This window comes from Boleophthalmus pectinirostris, unplaced genomic scaffold, assembly GCF_026225935.1.
Source record: "Boleophthalmus pectinirostris isolate CB_2022bp ecotype Guang Dong unplaced genomic scaffold, ASM2622593v1 HiC_scaffold_11, whole genome shotgun sequence".
Classification (NCBI taxonomy): domain Eukaryota; kingdom Metazoa; phylum Chordata; class Actinopteri; order Gobiiformes; family Gobiidae; genus Boleophthalmus; species Boleophthalmus pectinirostris.
The window spans coordinates 20175222-20193465 of record NW_026570994.1 but is presented as its reverse complement, the minus strand read 5'-3'; the positions used below and the strand labels follow the sequence as shown (position 1 = coordinate 20193465).

At 37.3% G+C, this 18244-nt stretch overlaps 1 protein-coding gene across 3 annotated transcripts in view; it reads right to left on the bottom strand.

Moving 5' to 3' along the window:
• Positions 1 to 557: 557 nt before the first annotated feature.
• The window catches only part of LOC110165854 (sodium- and chloride-dependent GABA transporter 2-like), a 57594-nt gene continuing 39907 nt past the window's right edge, over positions 558 to 18244 (bottom strand). For all 3 annotated transcript variants that reach the window (XM_055162999.1, XM_020931042.2, XM_055163007.1), the window contains exons 10-15: positions 17687 to 17799; positions 15491 to 15628; positions 15204 to 15306; positions 10720 to 10820; positions 8242 to 8412; positions 558 to 7247 (exon numbers count right to left, since the gene is read on the bottom strand). In XM_055162999.1, coding sequence (XP_055018974.1) covers positions 7122 to 7247; positions 8242 to 8412; positions 10720 to 10820; positions 15204 to 15306; positions 15491 to 15628; positions 17687 to 17799 — 752 coding nt within the window. In that variant the 3' untranslated portion in view covers positions 558 to 7121. The remainder of the gene's footprint in view (positions 7248 to 8241; positions 8413 to 10719; positions 10821 to 15203; positions 15307 to 15490; positions 15629 to 17686; positions 17800 to 18244) is intronic.

Below are 18244 nucleotides of genomic sequence, written 5' to 3'. Positions count from 1 at the left end.
AAGAAAATAACGTTACAAAAACAAACAAAAAAACAAAAGAAATAAAGGGATGAGGCGTGAAAGTGGAACAGTAAAATTAAACGACGGTGTGTGTAGAAGCTGACGAAGGAGTTTTACCTCAGTCCAGTGACAGTTTGTGGGAAAAAAACTTCGTCTGTTTGTTTTTCTTAATGCGCTTTATAATCCGGTGCACCTTAAGTATGAAAATAAACGAGAGAATTCAACATTATTGACGCTGCGCCTTGTAATTAGTCTGAAAATACAGTCACTTCTTCTGTGAATAGCGGCGCCTCTCCACAGATCTGAGCTGTAATGTAGCGTTTAGTGCTGTACCCTGTTTATCTGATGGTTTAAACGACACTGTGGAACATTCTAGAAACAGCAACAACATTTCCATGGAGACAAACAGGCGGCGAACTCTCTAATAGAAATAGAAATGTTACACTTTCTTGATTTTTGTTTAGTTTTTTTTAAATATTGGGCCCAGTCTGAGCTTCCACATTACAGCAGCAGTAGTAAAAGTAAAAGTAAAAGTAGAAGTACGAATAATATAAGTATTTGTTGATAAAATTGTGTGTGTTGCAGCATAATATATTTTGTAAACAAAGGCTTTTAACACTTCAGAATGAGAACAGAAAACACACTTTGCTTTGAAACAAACACAACAGAAAAAAGAATCTCTTAAAGACCAGGGCTCGGCGTCGACATTTTACACTTCCACAAATCCAAACTGCACCTGATTCTGAGATTGTTTAAAGAAATGGAAGTGGAAAAGGAAGTGAGCATGGGCGCGCTTCTGGCTCCATCGACTCTGGCTCCAATTCACTTTACATTAAAAAAAAAAAAAAAAGTTGCTGCTGTGAGCTTTGTCGTTTTGGTCTTAAAATGTTCGTGTTAACCCGCTCTACATGATCCCGCCGTTTTATTTCGCCATTTTGTCCGTAAATCAGTAGCCAGCCTCGATGAGCTTCATTTGACTGGAGCCGAGACACTCACTTAGTCCGTAGTTTGGCTCATTTTTATTAGTTTTTTTGCATTTTTTAGGGAATATACTGCCATATTTTTTACATATATTACAATTTTAGATGTTATATATTTGATTTATTTTCAAAATGACATGCGTGTTTGAGTAATTTAGCGATCTCGCCGCCCATATGACAACTCTCCATAAATAAACAAAAACACGATAAAAAACTGTACACTACGACTTCACAAACCTGACGTGATATGTAATAGTTTTGTTTTTTTTAACGGAATGCACGTTGATTGTGTTGTAGTATTGCTCTGAAGGGGGAGTGACTTAGATTAGAAGTCAAATACGCCCCTCTTTAAAGGCAAATTAAAAGTTATTTCTATTTATTTATGATAATGCAACAAAAACAAAGAATAAATTTTAATTCCAGTTCATTTCTCATCCTATTTTTGACGATAGGGACCACCGTCGTCGGAAATTAGTTTAAAAATTATATTTGGTCTGTAATTTATTTTGCGATATGTAAATATTTGTAAAGTTTCGGCATAAATTTACAAAAGCAAACACATAATTTTAGAATTTTTTAAACTATGTCATGAACAGGAGCGGGTTAAAATAAATTTTTTCTTCTTCTCGCTCCTTTTCGAGAAATGTGCTTTTCTGTCGTTTATAATGTTTATGTAGTATGTATACGCCGTTGCAATTAATCGGTTTTTGGATTTGCGATTTGTGCGTCAAACGATTTCCAAACTCATATAATCGTGTTGAAACGATTTAAAGCTTAACGACATTTATTTTGAGTTATTTTTTTTATATAGAGAGATACTTAAATTTTGGACACATTTATTTTTTAGTTTTACTGTGACTTATTTTATGTTCAAAGTATATATTTTTTAATTAATTTTATGTTTTATACATGGCAAAACTGCTCTAAGGTTCATATTTGTAGCCTGAATTTATTTAAAATTTGAAAGTTTTTTAAATTATCAATAACAAAGTGTTTTTTTGACAGAGAAATGCTGAATAAATGCATCGTGTCACTAAAAATAATAGTATGAATAATCGTGATATGATTTTTTCCGTAAGTATGTACATGATTATCGTTTCTCTCTTGGCACAAACTCGAAAATAAAAAAACAAAACAAAAATGAAAAATCGAATCCATGCAAACGCCAAGCCCTGAGTTCACTGCATCGTCAGAAAACTTCACATTTGAACTGAAGTATTTTAGGTTTAAACATGAGACAAAACCTGAAATAAAAACTCTTAAAACCATGAGACAGACACTTCTTTTTCTTTTACATTTCACTTTCACAAAACCCATTCTGTCTGAGAACAAGATCACGTAGAATTTTGATTATTTTTTTGTGTTTTTAGTCAATTATTTTCACTGGTTTCAACTCATTTATTGTTATTTTGATCAGTTGAATGAAAAAAGCTGCACTGTGTCACTTTTCTGATGGAGCGTCCGCCACCCTGTTCGTCTCCACGGTGACGTTATCGCTTTGCTGGAATGTTCCGGAGTACGGCATTAAGCTCATCTACCCCTCATGTTTTTGTTTTTTTAAAGTTCGTTAAGTTTAATGCCACACTACGGGAGATTCCAGGCCACGTAATGACATCGCCATGGAGACGAGCTGGCGACGGGCGCGTGACGATTTTTGCAAAGGAATTCAGCTATTTTTCCGTGTACTTTTGATGTATTTATAGAAAGTACTGCAGTAATAGTACAAGTTAGTTTCAGTGCACTTCAAGTCTTTGGCAACATAAGAACAGTTTCCAAAAAAAAAACGGAAAAAATTCAAGTATTGCTCCTTTTAAATAAGATCTGGTTTTGAATATTTTCGAACATTTTTACATTTAAACTCTTCTACGAATTTGACAAAAAAAAACATGAAAGTCTCTTTTCTGAATGCCACGTGTTAAATCTCCTGTATTCGACTGATCTGACGCCGTTTCCTCGTCGCAAACACACCTGGACTTGTGTTTTTGTTTCAAGTTTAACGCACAAAAACTGCAGATTTACGCCGAGTTCTACGTACAGGAAGTGCTCCACTGTGTTTCTAAACTCCACACGCCTTCACTAGAATCACGTGGAGAATTTCAGCTCCAGAATTATCAAACTTTGAAGCTACAGCTGTTGTTTTATCCTTGTTTAAACTTCACTTCTTCACTCCTTAGATTAAACTGTAGAGGTGTAACGGTACATTTATTCGGGACGTTCGGTTTGAAAATTCACGCAATTTTGTACCCGATTTTAAAACGTGACAATACCAATTCAAACTAAATCTGTGGAATATTTGCTCAAGTGAATAAATTCTAATCAATCCACCAAACCTCCTAAGTTCTATCCTAACGGTGTCCATAAGGAAAAAAAAAAGTTTATCTTAAATAACTTTAAAAATAATCCATTTAGGGCCACGGTGTCAATGAAAGTTAAATAGAAATGTTGCTGTTGTGCATCATTTGGTACTAAGTTCATATCTCTATCTTCATAACTTTCTAAGACATGACTATTTTATCAAGATTTTGAGTGTTTTTTCATAATTATTCAAAATGCACAAAGTCCAAAGATGAAATGAGAGACATACATAAAGTTTGTTGTTTGTGTAGTGATCACAGACTGTGTAAAAAAGTGGAGTGAGTGAGTGTGACGTCTCAGTGACGGGTACAGCTCAGGGTTGGTAAGTTTCCAGAAAGGATAAGGAAGTTATTAAAGAAAAACTGATTTTTCAGCTCAGATTTAAGGCTTCTGGAGGCACTACACTTCACAGGCTTAGTGGACCCAGTAGACATCAACAGAATTTCATGAAATTTCTCACGGAAGTTTACTTTGGCAATTGTAAAGAGTTGACACTACGTACAGATTGATTTTCAAAAAATGTTTAAAAAGTTGGGCAAATGATGCTCCCTAATGTTCAGCTACATTGAAGGTTCGGCTTTTTAATATTCACAAAGGAACTCGTCCTTGATTGGGGCAGAGTTTCCTGCAGCGCTTTATAGTTAGAGCGACCACTTCGACAACAACTGCCCCCCCGACTTGACTACGTCCCTCCAAACCACGTGACTCCTCAAAAAACTACAGTTGTTGCACCGCGGTCCTCACTTTCACCTTCAACAAGTTGTTTTTTTTAGCCAAAAATATGAAGATTGAGTAAAACGTCATGTCAGAATTTATGTTTTATAATATTTCATTCATTTGTTGCTTATTGAGAATTTAATTTAATTTATTAGTATTACCAAGCAGCACTTTGCATTTATTTTATTTTCCCGTTTGTATAATGTTAAAACAAATGTTGGTTTAATAAACACAAATAGACAAATGGTTTTGCATTTTGTTCTCAAACTGTACCGAAAATGAACCGAACTGTGACCTGTGTACCGTTATACCCTTATTTTTTTAAAACTTCTTCACTCTTTATATTATATTGTAGACTTTCTGAGGTGATCTAAACTGAAAGAAGATTAAACGTTTAAAGGTTATGTTTTAAAAAAGGCAACAACTCAAGCTCATCCTGTTGTACTGTGGAGTAAATCAGTTTAATTGTGGTTCAAAATGACCTGTTCACTTGAAAACTACCACTTCTTTTTTGAGCTGTGCAGATGTATTCAGACTAAAGAGTGACTCAAACGTGTGTGAATGAAACAAAACACAAGTCCAGGTCTGTTTCTGAGGAGGTAACGTCATTAAAACAGGACTTTAAAGCTCACAGGAGTTGGTTTAGTGTAACACAGGAGCTTTAATGATTCCGTCCCTGTTCAGAGTGAAAGTGTCTGCAGAGTCGGACTCCCACAGCACCACAAACATGTAAAATGAACTTTAAATACGGCAGCATCTCACAGAGGCACTGCTGCTCCACTGCAAAAACAACATCTGTAATCATCAAGTTAAAACACGTCGCGTTAAAATAGTTTGTTTTTAAATAGGCCCGTCACTGAGGCTGTGCAACCAATCGAATTTTGATCTCAGTTAGAGTCTCAAACGATCTCTAAACTCACATAATCGAGTTGAAACGGTTTAGGACGCACTCACACTGGGACTTCAGAACCGTTCCCAAGCACGGATCGCGACGGATTAAAAAGTTTTGCAGCTGTTTTCTATCGTTAAACTCACGGAAAACACAAAACTCCACGGCAAAACGGTTCTAAAGTCCAAGTGTGACTGCGTCCTAAAGCTTAACAAACTTAATTAGGGATATTTTTAAAACATAAATAAGTATATATATTCATTTTTTTTTAAATACAGAGATTGTAGAACAGCTGGATATATAGTTTATTTTTGTTTTTCTTTGCCTTATTTAATGTTCAAAGTTTATTTTTGATTCATTTTATGTTTTATACGTCGCAAAACTGCTCTAAGGTTCATATTTGTAGCCTAGATTTATTTTAAATTTGAAAGTTTTACGTAAATTATCAATAAAAAAGTGTTTTTTTTAGAGAGAAATGCATCGTGTAACTAAAAAATAATCGTTTGAATAGTCGTGATTTCAATATTGACCAAAAATAATCGTTATAATGATATTTTTTTTCCATAATCAAGCAGCCGTACGTCACGATAATTGTTCAATATCCATCTTATTCTAGAAGGTGCTTGTGGACATCGGCGTCATTATTCAGGTTGTGTTATTTCGTACAGAGCCAATTTTTACAGCAAATACGTTCAATGTGGACGAAAAAGCCGTTTTAAAACCTCGAGAGAATCGGTTCAGTGCGACTCTTTGGTCACGTGAACGTTGAACATTTTACACAAAAGAACCGACTTTACGTCAGACTTAATTTAAGATGCAAAACGTTTCACAAAATTCTCCAGTGACACGAAAGAGATTCCAATTTAACCGGAAGTGCCGCCGCAAAAAAAGCGACAAAAGTGGGCGGGGTTCAATAAAGTAAATCCAGGGTTTCCACTCTTTTTCACTGACAAATTTTCTAAACTTTTACATGTGTAGAATTGATCAGACTTTTAGGACAAAAATCTGAAACGTGAACTCTTTCCACTCACTTTATGGTTTGGGATTTTATTTTTTTAACATTCAGAATCCTGTCAGTGCATTTATTGTCGTCTCTTTTAAGCACAAAAGGCACAGGCGTTCGGAAATAATCAGAATAAAGTCATGAGAACTTAACAAAACGCTGGAGTTGCGGGAAATATATACTAAAATCTCGTGACTTTTCCAGGATTTCCATAACCGTGGGAACCCTTTGAATATTTGCTTCATTATTAGGGAAGTTGTACATATGAGGATTGTTTTTTTTATTTTATTATTGAACAGCGACCGTGCTCTCGTTCAATCCTAAATCTCAAATCTCTCACGTCTTTTTTTCCTCAACTCGTTTCTTGCGACGCTGTTCACTGTTTGCAACTAAAAGTAAACCAATAACTTTGAAAGACTTTTTTGGAACAATTTTGGAACTTTTCTGAGTCGGTTTAATCTCTTTTTTGGCCCGTTTTGCCCGAGGAAAAGACGCTGCTTCATAATTCTGCGAACTTTAATATAGAGAATCGATCTCTTTAGACAAATAAACATCACCGAATCTGCTTAAATCCAATAAAAATTAAAGTTTATACAGCCTGGCGTTGGAGAATATGCAGAAAAATCATGATAGAGTCGAAATACCCACTTTTTCTTTGTAGTAACTGGACATTTTTGGATATTTTTTCTGTAAAATGTCAAAATTTGAGCTGAAAATGGTTGAAATATGAACTTCTACAGTCATAAAAGTGATTGGTTTTGCTGTTTACTTATTACAGCTCATGGTTTTTTTTTTAAGTTTTTTGAGGATAACTCTGCTTTATTTTAAGGATTTCTTTCAATATTACCTTCAAAATGTTTTCTTGTGACAGGCCTAGTTTTCATTTTTTATTCTTTATGTGTAAGTGAAAGAGAAACAATTGATCATTTTTGACATTTTGCTGTAATAATACCACCGTTTTCGTTTGCGTTTTCGAGTCTGTTTAGTCGACATAACAATTACAAATCACAAAGTAAGACTACGATTAATAAAATACTGTCTAAAAATAAGGGTCGCAGTGATAAATCTGCCCTCGTACAGATGTGTTTTTGCAGTGTAGGACTGACTTGTGTATAAAAACATCTAAGAGCATAAACACGAGTGAGCTTCTGGTTTTTTTGGCGTGTGAGGTTTGAAATTACAAAGCTCCGTTCTCCTTGAGGCTGAGGGAGGGGCTCTTCTCGCTCAGGGCCAGGCTGTAGGTGGGGGGGCAGTGGGAGGGCATCTGGAGCTCCGGAGACGGCCGACACAGAGACTGGAAACGCTGGGGAAGAGAGAGAAGAGAGAAGAGGAGAGAAGAGAAGAGAAAGAGAGAGAAGAGAGAAAGAAAGAGAGAAAAGAGAAGAAGAGAAGAAAGAGAGAAAGAGAGAGAAGAGAAAAGAGAGAAAGAGAAGAGAAGAGAAGAGAGAAGAGAAGAGAGAGAAAGAGAAGAGAAAGAGAGAAAGAGAGAAAGAGAGGAGAAAGAGAGAGAAGAGAAGAGAGAAAAGAGGAGAGAAAAGAGAAGAAGAGAAAAGAGAAGAGAAGAGAAGAGAGAAGAGAGAAGAAAAGAGAAGAGAGGAGAAAGAGAAAGAGAGAAGAGAAAGAGAGAGAAGAGAAGAGAAGAGAAGAAGAGAAGAGAGAAGAGAGAGAGAGAAAGAGAGAAGAGAAAAGAGAGAAGAGAAAAGAGAGAGAGAAAGAGAGAAGAGAGAAGAGAGAAAAGAGAAAGAGAGAAGAGAGAGAGAAGAAGAGAAAGAGAAAAGAGAGAAGAGAAGAAAAGAGAAGAGAAGAGAGAAAGAGAAAAGAGAAAGAGAAGAGAGAAGAGAAAAGAGAAAGAGAAAGAGAGAGAGAAAAGAGAAGAGAAAAGAGGTAAAGAGAAAAAAGAGAAAAGAGAAGAAAAGAGAGAACTTGTAATTATTGATAAGCACTACAGAAAATTAACATTATTTTAATAAAAAATAGAATTAAAATATTTTAGTAGAAAATCAGCCGAGGGCCAGATTAAAGGTCTTGGAGGGCCGGATCCTGCCCCCGGGCCGCATGTTTGACACCTGTGCTTTAGACAATATACTGTGATTTTCCACGTTAAATAGTCGAGCTTTCTTTTCTACTCCCGTAAGTCCTTATATGTGTGTAAGTCCCTCAGTGGTCCAGGTAAAACAGTCAGAGTTTTTCAGTACAGATACCAGTTTTTCGTGTGTGATTTGAGTGATTTTAGATACTTTTGTGAGTCCCTCGTCTCATGACTTCGGTTCTCGTGGTTGTTGTTTCGGAGCTGTTACCTGCGTGAGGGACCCGGGTGACGTGAGCAGAGCGTACAGGGCCCACAGCGGCAGCAGCGACACCGACGAGAAGGTGAGGATCCAGCCCAGAGCCGAGGCCCAGGGGGGAGCCACCAGACCCTTCCCCAGGACCAGAGGACTCCAGCGGGCCAACGAGAACAGGAACGTGGCCTGGAGGGAAGGGAACACAACACACACACACACACACACACACACAAACACACACACACACACACAAACACACACACACACACACAACACACACACACACACACACACACACACACACACACACACACACACACACACACACACACAACACACACACACACACACACACACACACACACACACACACACACACACACACACACACACACACACAACACACACACATAAACACACACACAAACACACACATAAACACACACACACACACACACACACACACACACACACACACACACACACACACACACACACACACACACACACAACACACACACAAACACACACACACACACACACACACACACACACACACACAACACACACACACACACACACACACACACACACACACACACACACACACACACACACACACACACACACACACACACACACACACACACACACACACACACACACACACACACACACACACACACACACACACACACACACACACACACACACACACACACACACAAACACACACACACACAGACACACACACACACACACACACACACACACACACACACACAACACACAAACACACACACATAAACACACACACAAACACAATACACACACACAACACACACAAACACACACAAAGACAACACACACACACAACTGTATTGTTACTCTGTACACGAGAGGAGGACTGGTAGTAGTAATTACGACTAATACACATGGGTGGTAGTAGCTGTGGTTGAAGTAGTAGCAGCAGCAGGAGTAGTAGTAGTCGTAGTAGTAGCAAGTAGTGTTAATAGAAACTGAAGTAGTAGTGAAGGAGGAGTAGTAGTTATTAGGACAAGCAGAAGTTCTTAGTAATAGTAAGTAGTAGTTAGTAGTAGTAAAAGGTATGGGTGGTAGTAGTATAGTTGGGGTGGTAGTAGTGGTTGTGGTTGAAGTAGTAGTAGTGGTAGTAGTTTGTAGTAGGTGTTAATAGTAATTGAAGTAGTCTTGGGAATTGTAGTAGTTTTTAGGACTAACAGTAATAGAAGCAGTAGTCTTAGTAGTAGTAGTAAGTAGTAGTTATTAGTACTAAAAGGTATAGGTGACAGTAGTATAGTTGGTGTGGTAGTAGTAGCAGCAGCAGGAGTAGTAGTAGTCGTAGTAGTAGCAGCAAGTAGTGTTAATAGAAACTGAAGTAGTCTGAAGTAGTAGTGAAGGAGGAGTAGTAGTTATTAGGACAAGCAGAAGTACATAGTAGTTATTAGTACTAAAAGGTAAGGGTGAGTAGTATAGTTGGGGAGGGAGCTTTGGTTGAAGTAGTAGTAGTAGCAGGAGTACTAGTGGTAGTCATTTCTAGTAGTTTTAATAGTAACTGAAGTAGTCTTAGGAGTAGTGGTTATTAGGTCTAACAGGGAAGGGTAGTAGTAGTAGTAGTAGTAGTGATGGTGTTAATAGCAGGTAATGGTAGTAGTGGTAGTAGTAGTGGTAGTTGGGGGTAGTAGTAGTTTTATTTGTTTGAGCAAAATCAGCAACAAGTTGACTGAAGTAGTAGTTATTAGTAAGTTGGGGAGGTAGCGATAGTTGTAGTAGTAGGAAGTGGTGGTAAGAGTCGTAGTACTCTCAGTAGTAGTTGTGGTAAGTAGTACCAGTAATAGCAGTAGTACTGAAGCTGATGTAGTACATACGGTTAGTGGTAGTTTCAATACTAAATGATAAGTAGCAGTAGTGAGGCTGTAGTTGAAGTAATTAGCAGTACTAATACTAATACTAATACTAATAGGAAAGGATGATAGTATAGTTGGTTGTAGTACTAGTAGTAAGTAGTAGTAGTGGTAGTAAGTAAGTAAGTAATGCTTGTTGTAGTAATTAGTTGTAGTAGTAGTAGAATATTTATAGTACTCCCAAAGTTGTGGTTGTAAACTTTTGTAGTATTTGACTTTTAAAATATAAATTAGTACTGATATTTTGGTTGTAACAGTAGTCTGAAATATAGTACTACCTATGTTTGGGTTGTAGTAGCGCTTGTAGTATTAGCAGTACTTTTATGCTCAAATCTACATTCCAAAGTACAAGATTCTTAATGTGACAATAGTAGTAGTAGTAGTAGTAGTAGTAGTAGTAGTAGTAGTCTTAGTCCTTATAATATTTATTCTACTTAAATATAACTTAACAAAAAGCAGTTTAATATGTGGATGTTAATTATTTTTTCAAACAGTATTTGATTAAATATTTATAATTCAGTCCTTTACTGCGTATATAAACGTGCAGTAGAAGTACTCTGCTCAGACTCACGGTGCACACGGCCGGAGTGAAGTACTTCCAGCACAGGTCGAATATCCTCATCGGACTGTAGCCGATCATGTCTTTAATGTTGCCACGGAAACGCTGGGCTCCTGAAACACAGAGGTCAAAGGTCACAAAGGAAACTGTAGTAGAAGTGAAACTGTAGAAGTTTGTAGTAGAAGTACAGAACAAAACATGACAAATACTACTACTACTGCCAGGTGAGGATCTTGTACCAGGAAGAACCAGGTTTGAGCCTATAGTACTATTACTACTACTGCTACTACTACAACTACAGTTTGAGGAGTATTAGTTACTGCAGTGGTGGTAGTAAGTAGAAGTATATATTTACTTGGTGTAGTAATTCTAGTATTACTATAGTATAGTTATGGGAGTAGTAGTAGTAAAAGTTGCTGCTGTGGTATTTTACTACATGTAGTTCTAGTATAGTATAGTAGTAGTAGTAGTATTAAATGTTGTTGTAGTGGTATTTAGGTAGTACTAGTATTAGTATCCCAGTAGCAGTAATAGTAGTAGTAGTAAACAGTAGTGGTATTTAAAAGTAGTAGTAAAAGTTGTTGTAGTGGTATTTAGGTAGTACTAGCTGCAGTAGTTATGGGAGTAGTATTCGTAGTAGTAAAAGTTGTTGCATTGGTGTTTACTAGTTGTAGTATTAATATAGTATACTTATAGGAACAGCAGTAGTAGTAAATGTTGCAGTGGTGTTGAGATGGTTCTAGTATTAGTATAGTTATGGGAGTACTAGCTTTTTAGTAGTAGTACTAGTAGTAAAAGTTGTAGTTCTAGTATAGTACAGTATAATTATGGTATAGTAGTAGTAGTAGTAAAGATGTGGTTGAAGTAGTATTTACGGTTAGTAGTAGTTTCAGTAGTAAATTGTAAGTAGTAGTAGTAGTAGTAGTGAAGCTGTGGTTGAAGTAGTATTTACGGTTAGTAGTAGTTTCAGTAGTAAATTGTAAGTAGTAGTAGTAGTAGTAGTGAAGCTGTGGTTGAAGTAGTATTTACGGTTAGTAGTAGTTTCAGTAGTAAATTGTAAGTAGTAGTAGTAGTAGTAGTAGTAGTAGTGAAGCTGTGGTTGAAGTAGTATTTACGGTTAGTAGTAGTTTCAGTAGTAAATTGTAAGTAGTAGTAGTAGTAGTAGTAGTGAAGCTGTGGTTGAAGTAGTATTTACGGTTAGTAGTAGTTTCAGTAGTAAATTGTAAGTAGTAGTAGTAGTAGTAGTAGTAGTAGTAGTTAAAGATGTGGTTGAAGTAGTATTTACGGTTAGTAGTAGTTTCAGTAGTAAATTGTAAGTAGTAGTAGTAGTAGTGAAGCTGTGGTTGAAGTAGTATTTACGGTTAGTAGTAGTTTCAGTAGTAAATTGTAAGTAGTAGTAGTAGTAGTAGTAGTAGTAGTAGTGGTGAAGCTGAGGTTGTAGTAGTAGTTATTAGTACTAAAAGGAAAGCGTGGTAGTAGTATAGTTGAAGTAGTAGTCGTGGTACTAGTAGTAAAAGTTATTGAATTGGTATTTAGTAGTTCTAGTAGTACAGTATAGTTATGGTAGTAGTAGTAGTAGTAGTAGTAGTAGTAGTAGTAGTAGTAGTAGTAGTAGTAGTAGTAGTAGTAGTAGTAGTACACATCACTGCTTTCACTAAATGTTCACTAAAACATTTCATTAAGATTTGACTAAAAACTTTGCAACCGTAATGTAAAAAAGGACCAAAACGTGTCTAAATTACACAATAGTTTTGATTAAATGAGAACAGCTTTATTTAGTTAAATTAAGGTTTAAATAGTCAGAAAATTCACTTCTTTGTGCGTAAATTGTCTGTATTTTGGATATTTTCTCTGTTGATGACATAGAAAGACAGATTTTGTTTTCAACTCGCCAAAATACGACAGACTAATTCCCCGAAAGCAAAAAAAAAAAAAATCACATTGCTCCCGTCACGTTCTTCTGTGCGGACTACGTTACCCAGAGCGCAACAGTGGGGTTTTGTTCGGCTTTAACGGCGTGTCAAGTCTAGCGTCGTAAAAAGTGTAACGCGGCCGTCGGCGAGCGTCCCCCGCGGCGCCATAAAGCGGCTTCCTCCAGATTTACGCGCTCCAGCCAGAAACGGTTACGGCCTCAGCTGACTTCCACAGGGTTTCCACGTCTAATTAACCCCAGAAATTAGATTAGAGCGTAAAAAAAAACAAAAAAAACTGCACCTTATTAGGCTCTGGTATTTCCTCACACCAATTTAGCTCATTTACGTGAACGCCGAGTTTAAATCATTAATAATTTGGTCCATACAGAGAGGCTGTTTAAAGGGGCATTGTGTAACTTTTCTGGTGGAGGGTTTAACTACTGCTTGTTTCTTTAGACTTAGACAAATTTTACTGATCCAGAAGGGAAATGATTTGGACACAGGAGCTCACACATCACAATATTTTATAAAAACAAAGATAAAAAAAAAGAAATTGTTACAAATTTGATTAAAAATAAGTAGCAAAAAAAGCAAGAGATGCGAAAAAATAAGGCGTAATTATATATATATAGATAGATAAAATTTTTAAAAAGTAATTTAAAAAAAAATCCCCAGCTATTTTCACTGACAAAATTTCAAAAGTTTTCCATGATTCTTGACTTAAGTTTGCGTGAAAAAGATACTAAAATTCCATACCTTTTCCAGGATTTCCATGACTGTGGGAACTCTGAATAAGGCATAATTATATATATTTTTAAAAAGATATATACAAGTAAAGATAAAATTTTTAAAAAGTAATAAAAAAAAAAATCCCCAGCTATTTTCACTGACAAAATTTAAAAAGTTTTCCATGATTTTTGACATAAGTTTGCGTGAAAAAGATACTAAAATTCCATACCTTTTCCAGGATTTCCATGACTCTGGGAACTCTGAATAAGGCATAATTATATATATTTTAAAAAAGATATGTACAAGTAAAGATAAAATTTTTAAAAAGTAATTAAAACGAAAAAAGTCCTCAGTTATATCCAAGAAATCGTAAGGGGTTTTTGGAATTTTCTGCAGCAACAACAAGTGACAAAGCCAACTACGCTGACAACCAGAATTTTTTTTAAGGTGTTTTAGAGCAATAATAATTCACACAACGTAAGACAGTTTTACGGCACACTGTGGAACATTCCGGACAAAGCCGTAACATCTCCAGACAATAAAGTGGTGAACCCTCTACCAGAAAAGTTCCACAGTACACAAGGTTTTCTAATTCTGACTTGGTTTCGTGGATAATATCTGTAGTTAATATTTATCTTAGTTTTACATCAGTTAAAGTGAAAGTTTGTGGAAAAAAAATAAAGTTTGAAGCGGAAATAGAAATCCAAAAACACAGGAAGTAGTGCTGAGTTGTAAAACAGAGTCCCTCTGTGTCATCAAAACAGAAAACTTCAAAACAAAGAGAATTTACGCACGAGCAAGGACTTTTTCTGACACTTTAAACCTTCATTTCTCTAAAATAAGGTGTAGTTACTCATTTGTATTTGTCTAATCATTACTATTGTTGGTCTTTGTTTGCGTTTCGGTTGCTAGGTAAGTGACAAAGTATAAATATGTAAGTAATAGTACAACTAGTGCTGCCATGCGATTAAAAAAATTGAGAGATTAATTAATTATGATCTGTAATTAATTAATCTAATTAATCTAATTTTAATCTCACCGAAAAATTGCTGAGAAAAGCTTCAATTTGAGGTATTTTCATTTAAATTCATTATTACATTATCGTGGCAGATCAAAAGACTCATATAGATTAAAAAAAGTGACTTTATAAAGTCATTTATTGTTTAACAAATCTCTCCAAATTGGCTGTTGAGCCCAAGTCTCCATGAATAAGAAACTGTTTGTTGTAAAGTAGCAAAGACGAGGAAATCTGAACATAATAACTTTTGTCGACTTAAAGACAATAAAAAGTCCAGTCTTTCCTTAACCATATTAAAAATATTATTGATAGAGAAATGCTTTATATATGAGATCACTGGTTTTAGTTCTGGTTTAGACCTGGTTTAGTCCTAGTTTAGTCCTGGAATGGATTAATCCTGTTTTAGTCCTGGTGTTAGTCCTGGTTTAGTTCTGGTTTTAGTTCTGGTTTTAGTTTTGGTTTTAGTTCTGGTTTAGTCCTGGTTTAGTCCTGGTTTAGTCCTGGTTTAGTCCTGGTTTAGTCCTGGTTTTAGTTTAGGGGGGTGTGTCTATCATCCTTCCTCTACTCTACTACCTTCCTACCTCCGCTTTCCTACTTCCTACCTTCCTACCCCCTCTACACTCTATCCTCCCTCTACTCTTGCTCGATACCTCCTCGAGCCTACCTCTACGCTTCCTACCTCCTTCTACTCTTCCTTCCTCCTTCCTCCGTCCTACCTCTGTTCTACTTCCTTCTTACCTCCTACCTCCTTCCTCTACTGTACCTCCCTCCTTCCTACCCTCCTCCTCTAACCCAGTTTCCTGCCTCCTCTCTCTCCTCTTGCGTGTGGTACCGACCGTAGACCCATCCGATGGCCACGGACTGACAGATGGAGAGGAGCAGCAGACTGGCCCCGCTGCACGAGAAATGGTCATAGATCTGGAACACGTACAGTCCTCCCTGTGACGAGGAAACACGAGAGACACAATCATCACCTTCTACAACAAAACCAATACTTGTTTCTACATTTGTAATAAAAACACTTTCAATTTTCAAATGCGTTTCGTCTTAAAATTTGAAGTCCGACTGGCTAAGAATCAGGAGGTGCGCTGTTGGCATGTCAGGAAAGGGGGGCGTGTCTTACCGGCGTGACCATGACGAGGCCGATGAGCAGACACACCACACACACGCCCAGCAGAAGCAGCTCTCTGCGGTGCCCCCTGCGGATCTGGTGAGGGTACAGGTCTGTCACCGACGTCATCAGGGCCTCCAGACTCACAAACTGAAGAGGAGAGAGAGAAGTTTAGACCGGATGCCCTGCCAGACGAAGCGATACTGTGACGTGGATTGACCGAAGAAGAAGAAGAACCATCAACTGCTTTGTTTACCACATTTCAATCCCAATAAAAAGATATTTAAATCTTGAAGTTTGTTGCGTTTCAATTCGAGCAGATTAATTACAAGAGCCTCGTCACAACTTTAAACGAGTGTTGATTTGATCCAATACCGATACCAGTACCGATACCATAGTGTAAAGAAGTACACTTAGGATACTTCATTTTGTAAAATAAAATAAATCTTCTCAAAGGCTATTTTTTATAAGAAATGCAAGAATAAATACGTTTTAGACGACTAAAATATTCAGGGTTCACACTCTTTTTCACTGACAAAATTTCAAAACTTCTCCGTGACTTTTTCCTCCGCTCAATTTCATTTCTCTTCAGCGACTAGATCAGGAATCGGAATACACTAGAAGGTTTGCAAAAACCCCGGAAGTGCGAATTCGGGCACCAGCCAGTCAGCGAAGAGCCATGTATTCCGTGTTGGCGACGATTCCCGAGATCGAGGATTTAAAGTTGGAACAAAGGGAATGTTTGGTGAATTTTATCAAAACGGAAAGACGTTATTTTTCCTATGGGATACGGTGCTTTACATATGTCATGACCAAACAGCAGCGACTGGTTAAATAAAAAAAAGTACCCGCCTACTGTCGAGCGAACAAATCCTAATGCTGTGAGGTCAGACGGTTTCCACGAAGTGAAACCCGCTCATGAATCAGGCAAGACTTTTTCATGACCTAAAGTGAATTTTCCATGACTTTACAGCACCTGCATGTGTAGAATTAATCAGCCTTTTAGGGCTAAATATGAAATGATAACCCTTTCCACTCGGGATTATAGTTTTTTAACATTCAGAATCCTGTCAGTGCACTTACTGTCGTCTGTTTTAAACAAAAGACGCAGATGTTCAGAAATAATCATAATAGTCTAATGAGAACTTAAAGATTGTATGGAGGATTTTTTGTTTGTTTCAAATTGTCAATGAAAGTTTAAAATACCATTACAGAGACGCAGCAGCTTTGTAATTATGATGACCAAAAAAAAAAAGAAAAGAAAATCGATTAACTGTGGACGTGTTGAGGCCAGATAAACATCAGCCAATAGAAAACGAGGCTGCCTCATTTTCTATTGGCTGTTAGAGGCTTTTTCTAATCGTGGCTCTCTCGCAGTTTCGCACAAAGTTTGTCACGACGTTGGACGAGAATCGACGACCAGTTCGCCGCAAAACAAAGTCGGTTTTTGAGGTCGCTGAAAGACGAAGAGAAGGAGAAAAGGAGCGAAGACGAACTGAGGTGATTCTTGGAGATTCCTTCCAGCGATGGCGCGACTGAAGCGGACGAAGCGTCTAAAAACTGAGGTGTCGGTCTCTAAATTATTTCTAGAGGGACCTGTGGAGGAGGAAGGTGGTGTCAAGGACTGTCGCTGGATTTCTCTTTCCTTAAAAAAAAAATCCTCTATACAACCTTTAACAGATGTATGAAAGAGATACTAAAATTCCATGACTTTTCCAGGATTTCCATGACCGCGGGAACTGTGAATATTAGTGAAATGCCTAATGAACTTTACCATAGGTTGTGCTGATTTACCACAGTGCCGATAAAACCGACAGTGAGGCCTGTAAAAAGACACACGGATAATGATGTAGAGGAAACAAATGAAACACAAACGTCTTTTCTGTTATTATTAGAATGTTTAAAGTGTCTGCAGAGTCTCCACAGTCTGTACTTAATTAGCCACCGAGATAAACTGCAGCCGCTCACGTTTACGGCTCCTCATTCAGTGCAACATCGGCGCTTTTACAGACACCAGGATCGGTGTCTGAACGACCCTAAGTGAGCGAGTTTATTTGATTCTGTTTGAATTAGGGCGGCGCATTACTCAGCGTGTCGGCGAACAGCTTCAACGTAAACACGCCCGAGTTTTCACAGCAGCTGCGTTTCATCTGTTGTTCTCGGGCAGATAAAAGACAAATCGAAAAGGAAATGTGTCGTTGCTCTGACCTGCGTGTCCAGCCCCAACATAATGATCATGAGGAAGAAGCAGACGGACCAGAGCTGAGGCAGAGGCATCATGGCCACGGCGCGAGGGTAAGCGATGAACGCCAGACCTGGACCTGGACACACACAACACACACGATAAGATCACAATTAGAGACACAGATACGCGGTTTTTGGCTGATACAGATTGTTGGTATTTCATTATTTCAGTGAAGAGTCTGAGAAAAGTTTCTTCGCTAAAATCCAATATAAAGTAGTAGGGCTGGGCGATATGGATCAAAAAATATATCTCGATATACGATATATATCTCGATATATGTTCAAGAAAAACTAACCCCCTAAAACTGAAAACTGCAAAAACAAATCTGCCAAATTCCACAAGGTCCTTTTTTTTTAAATTGAAGTGTAAGAGGTCGGCAGTTCATACAGGAACATTTAAGATTACAAAAAACCCTAATTACATAAATAATAATTTACCTGTAAAATAAAAGAAATAAAACATATTTCCTTCTTTTCATTCATAAATAAAACAACTCAACACAAGCTCATCTTTGCATTAAC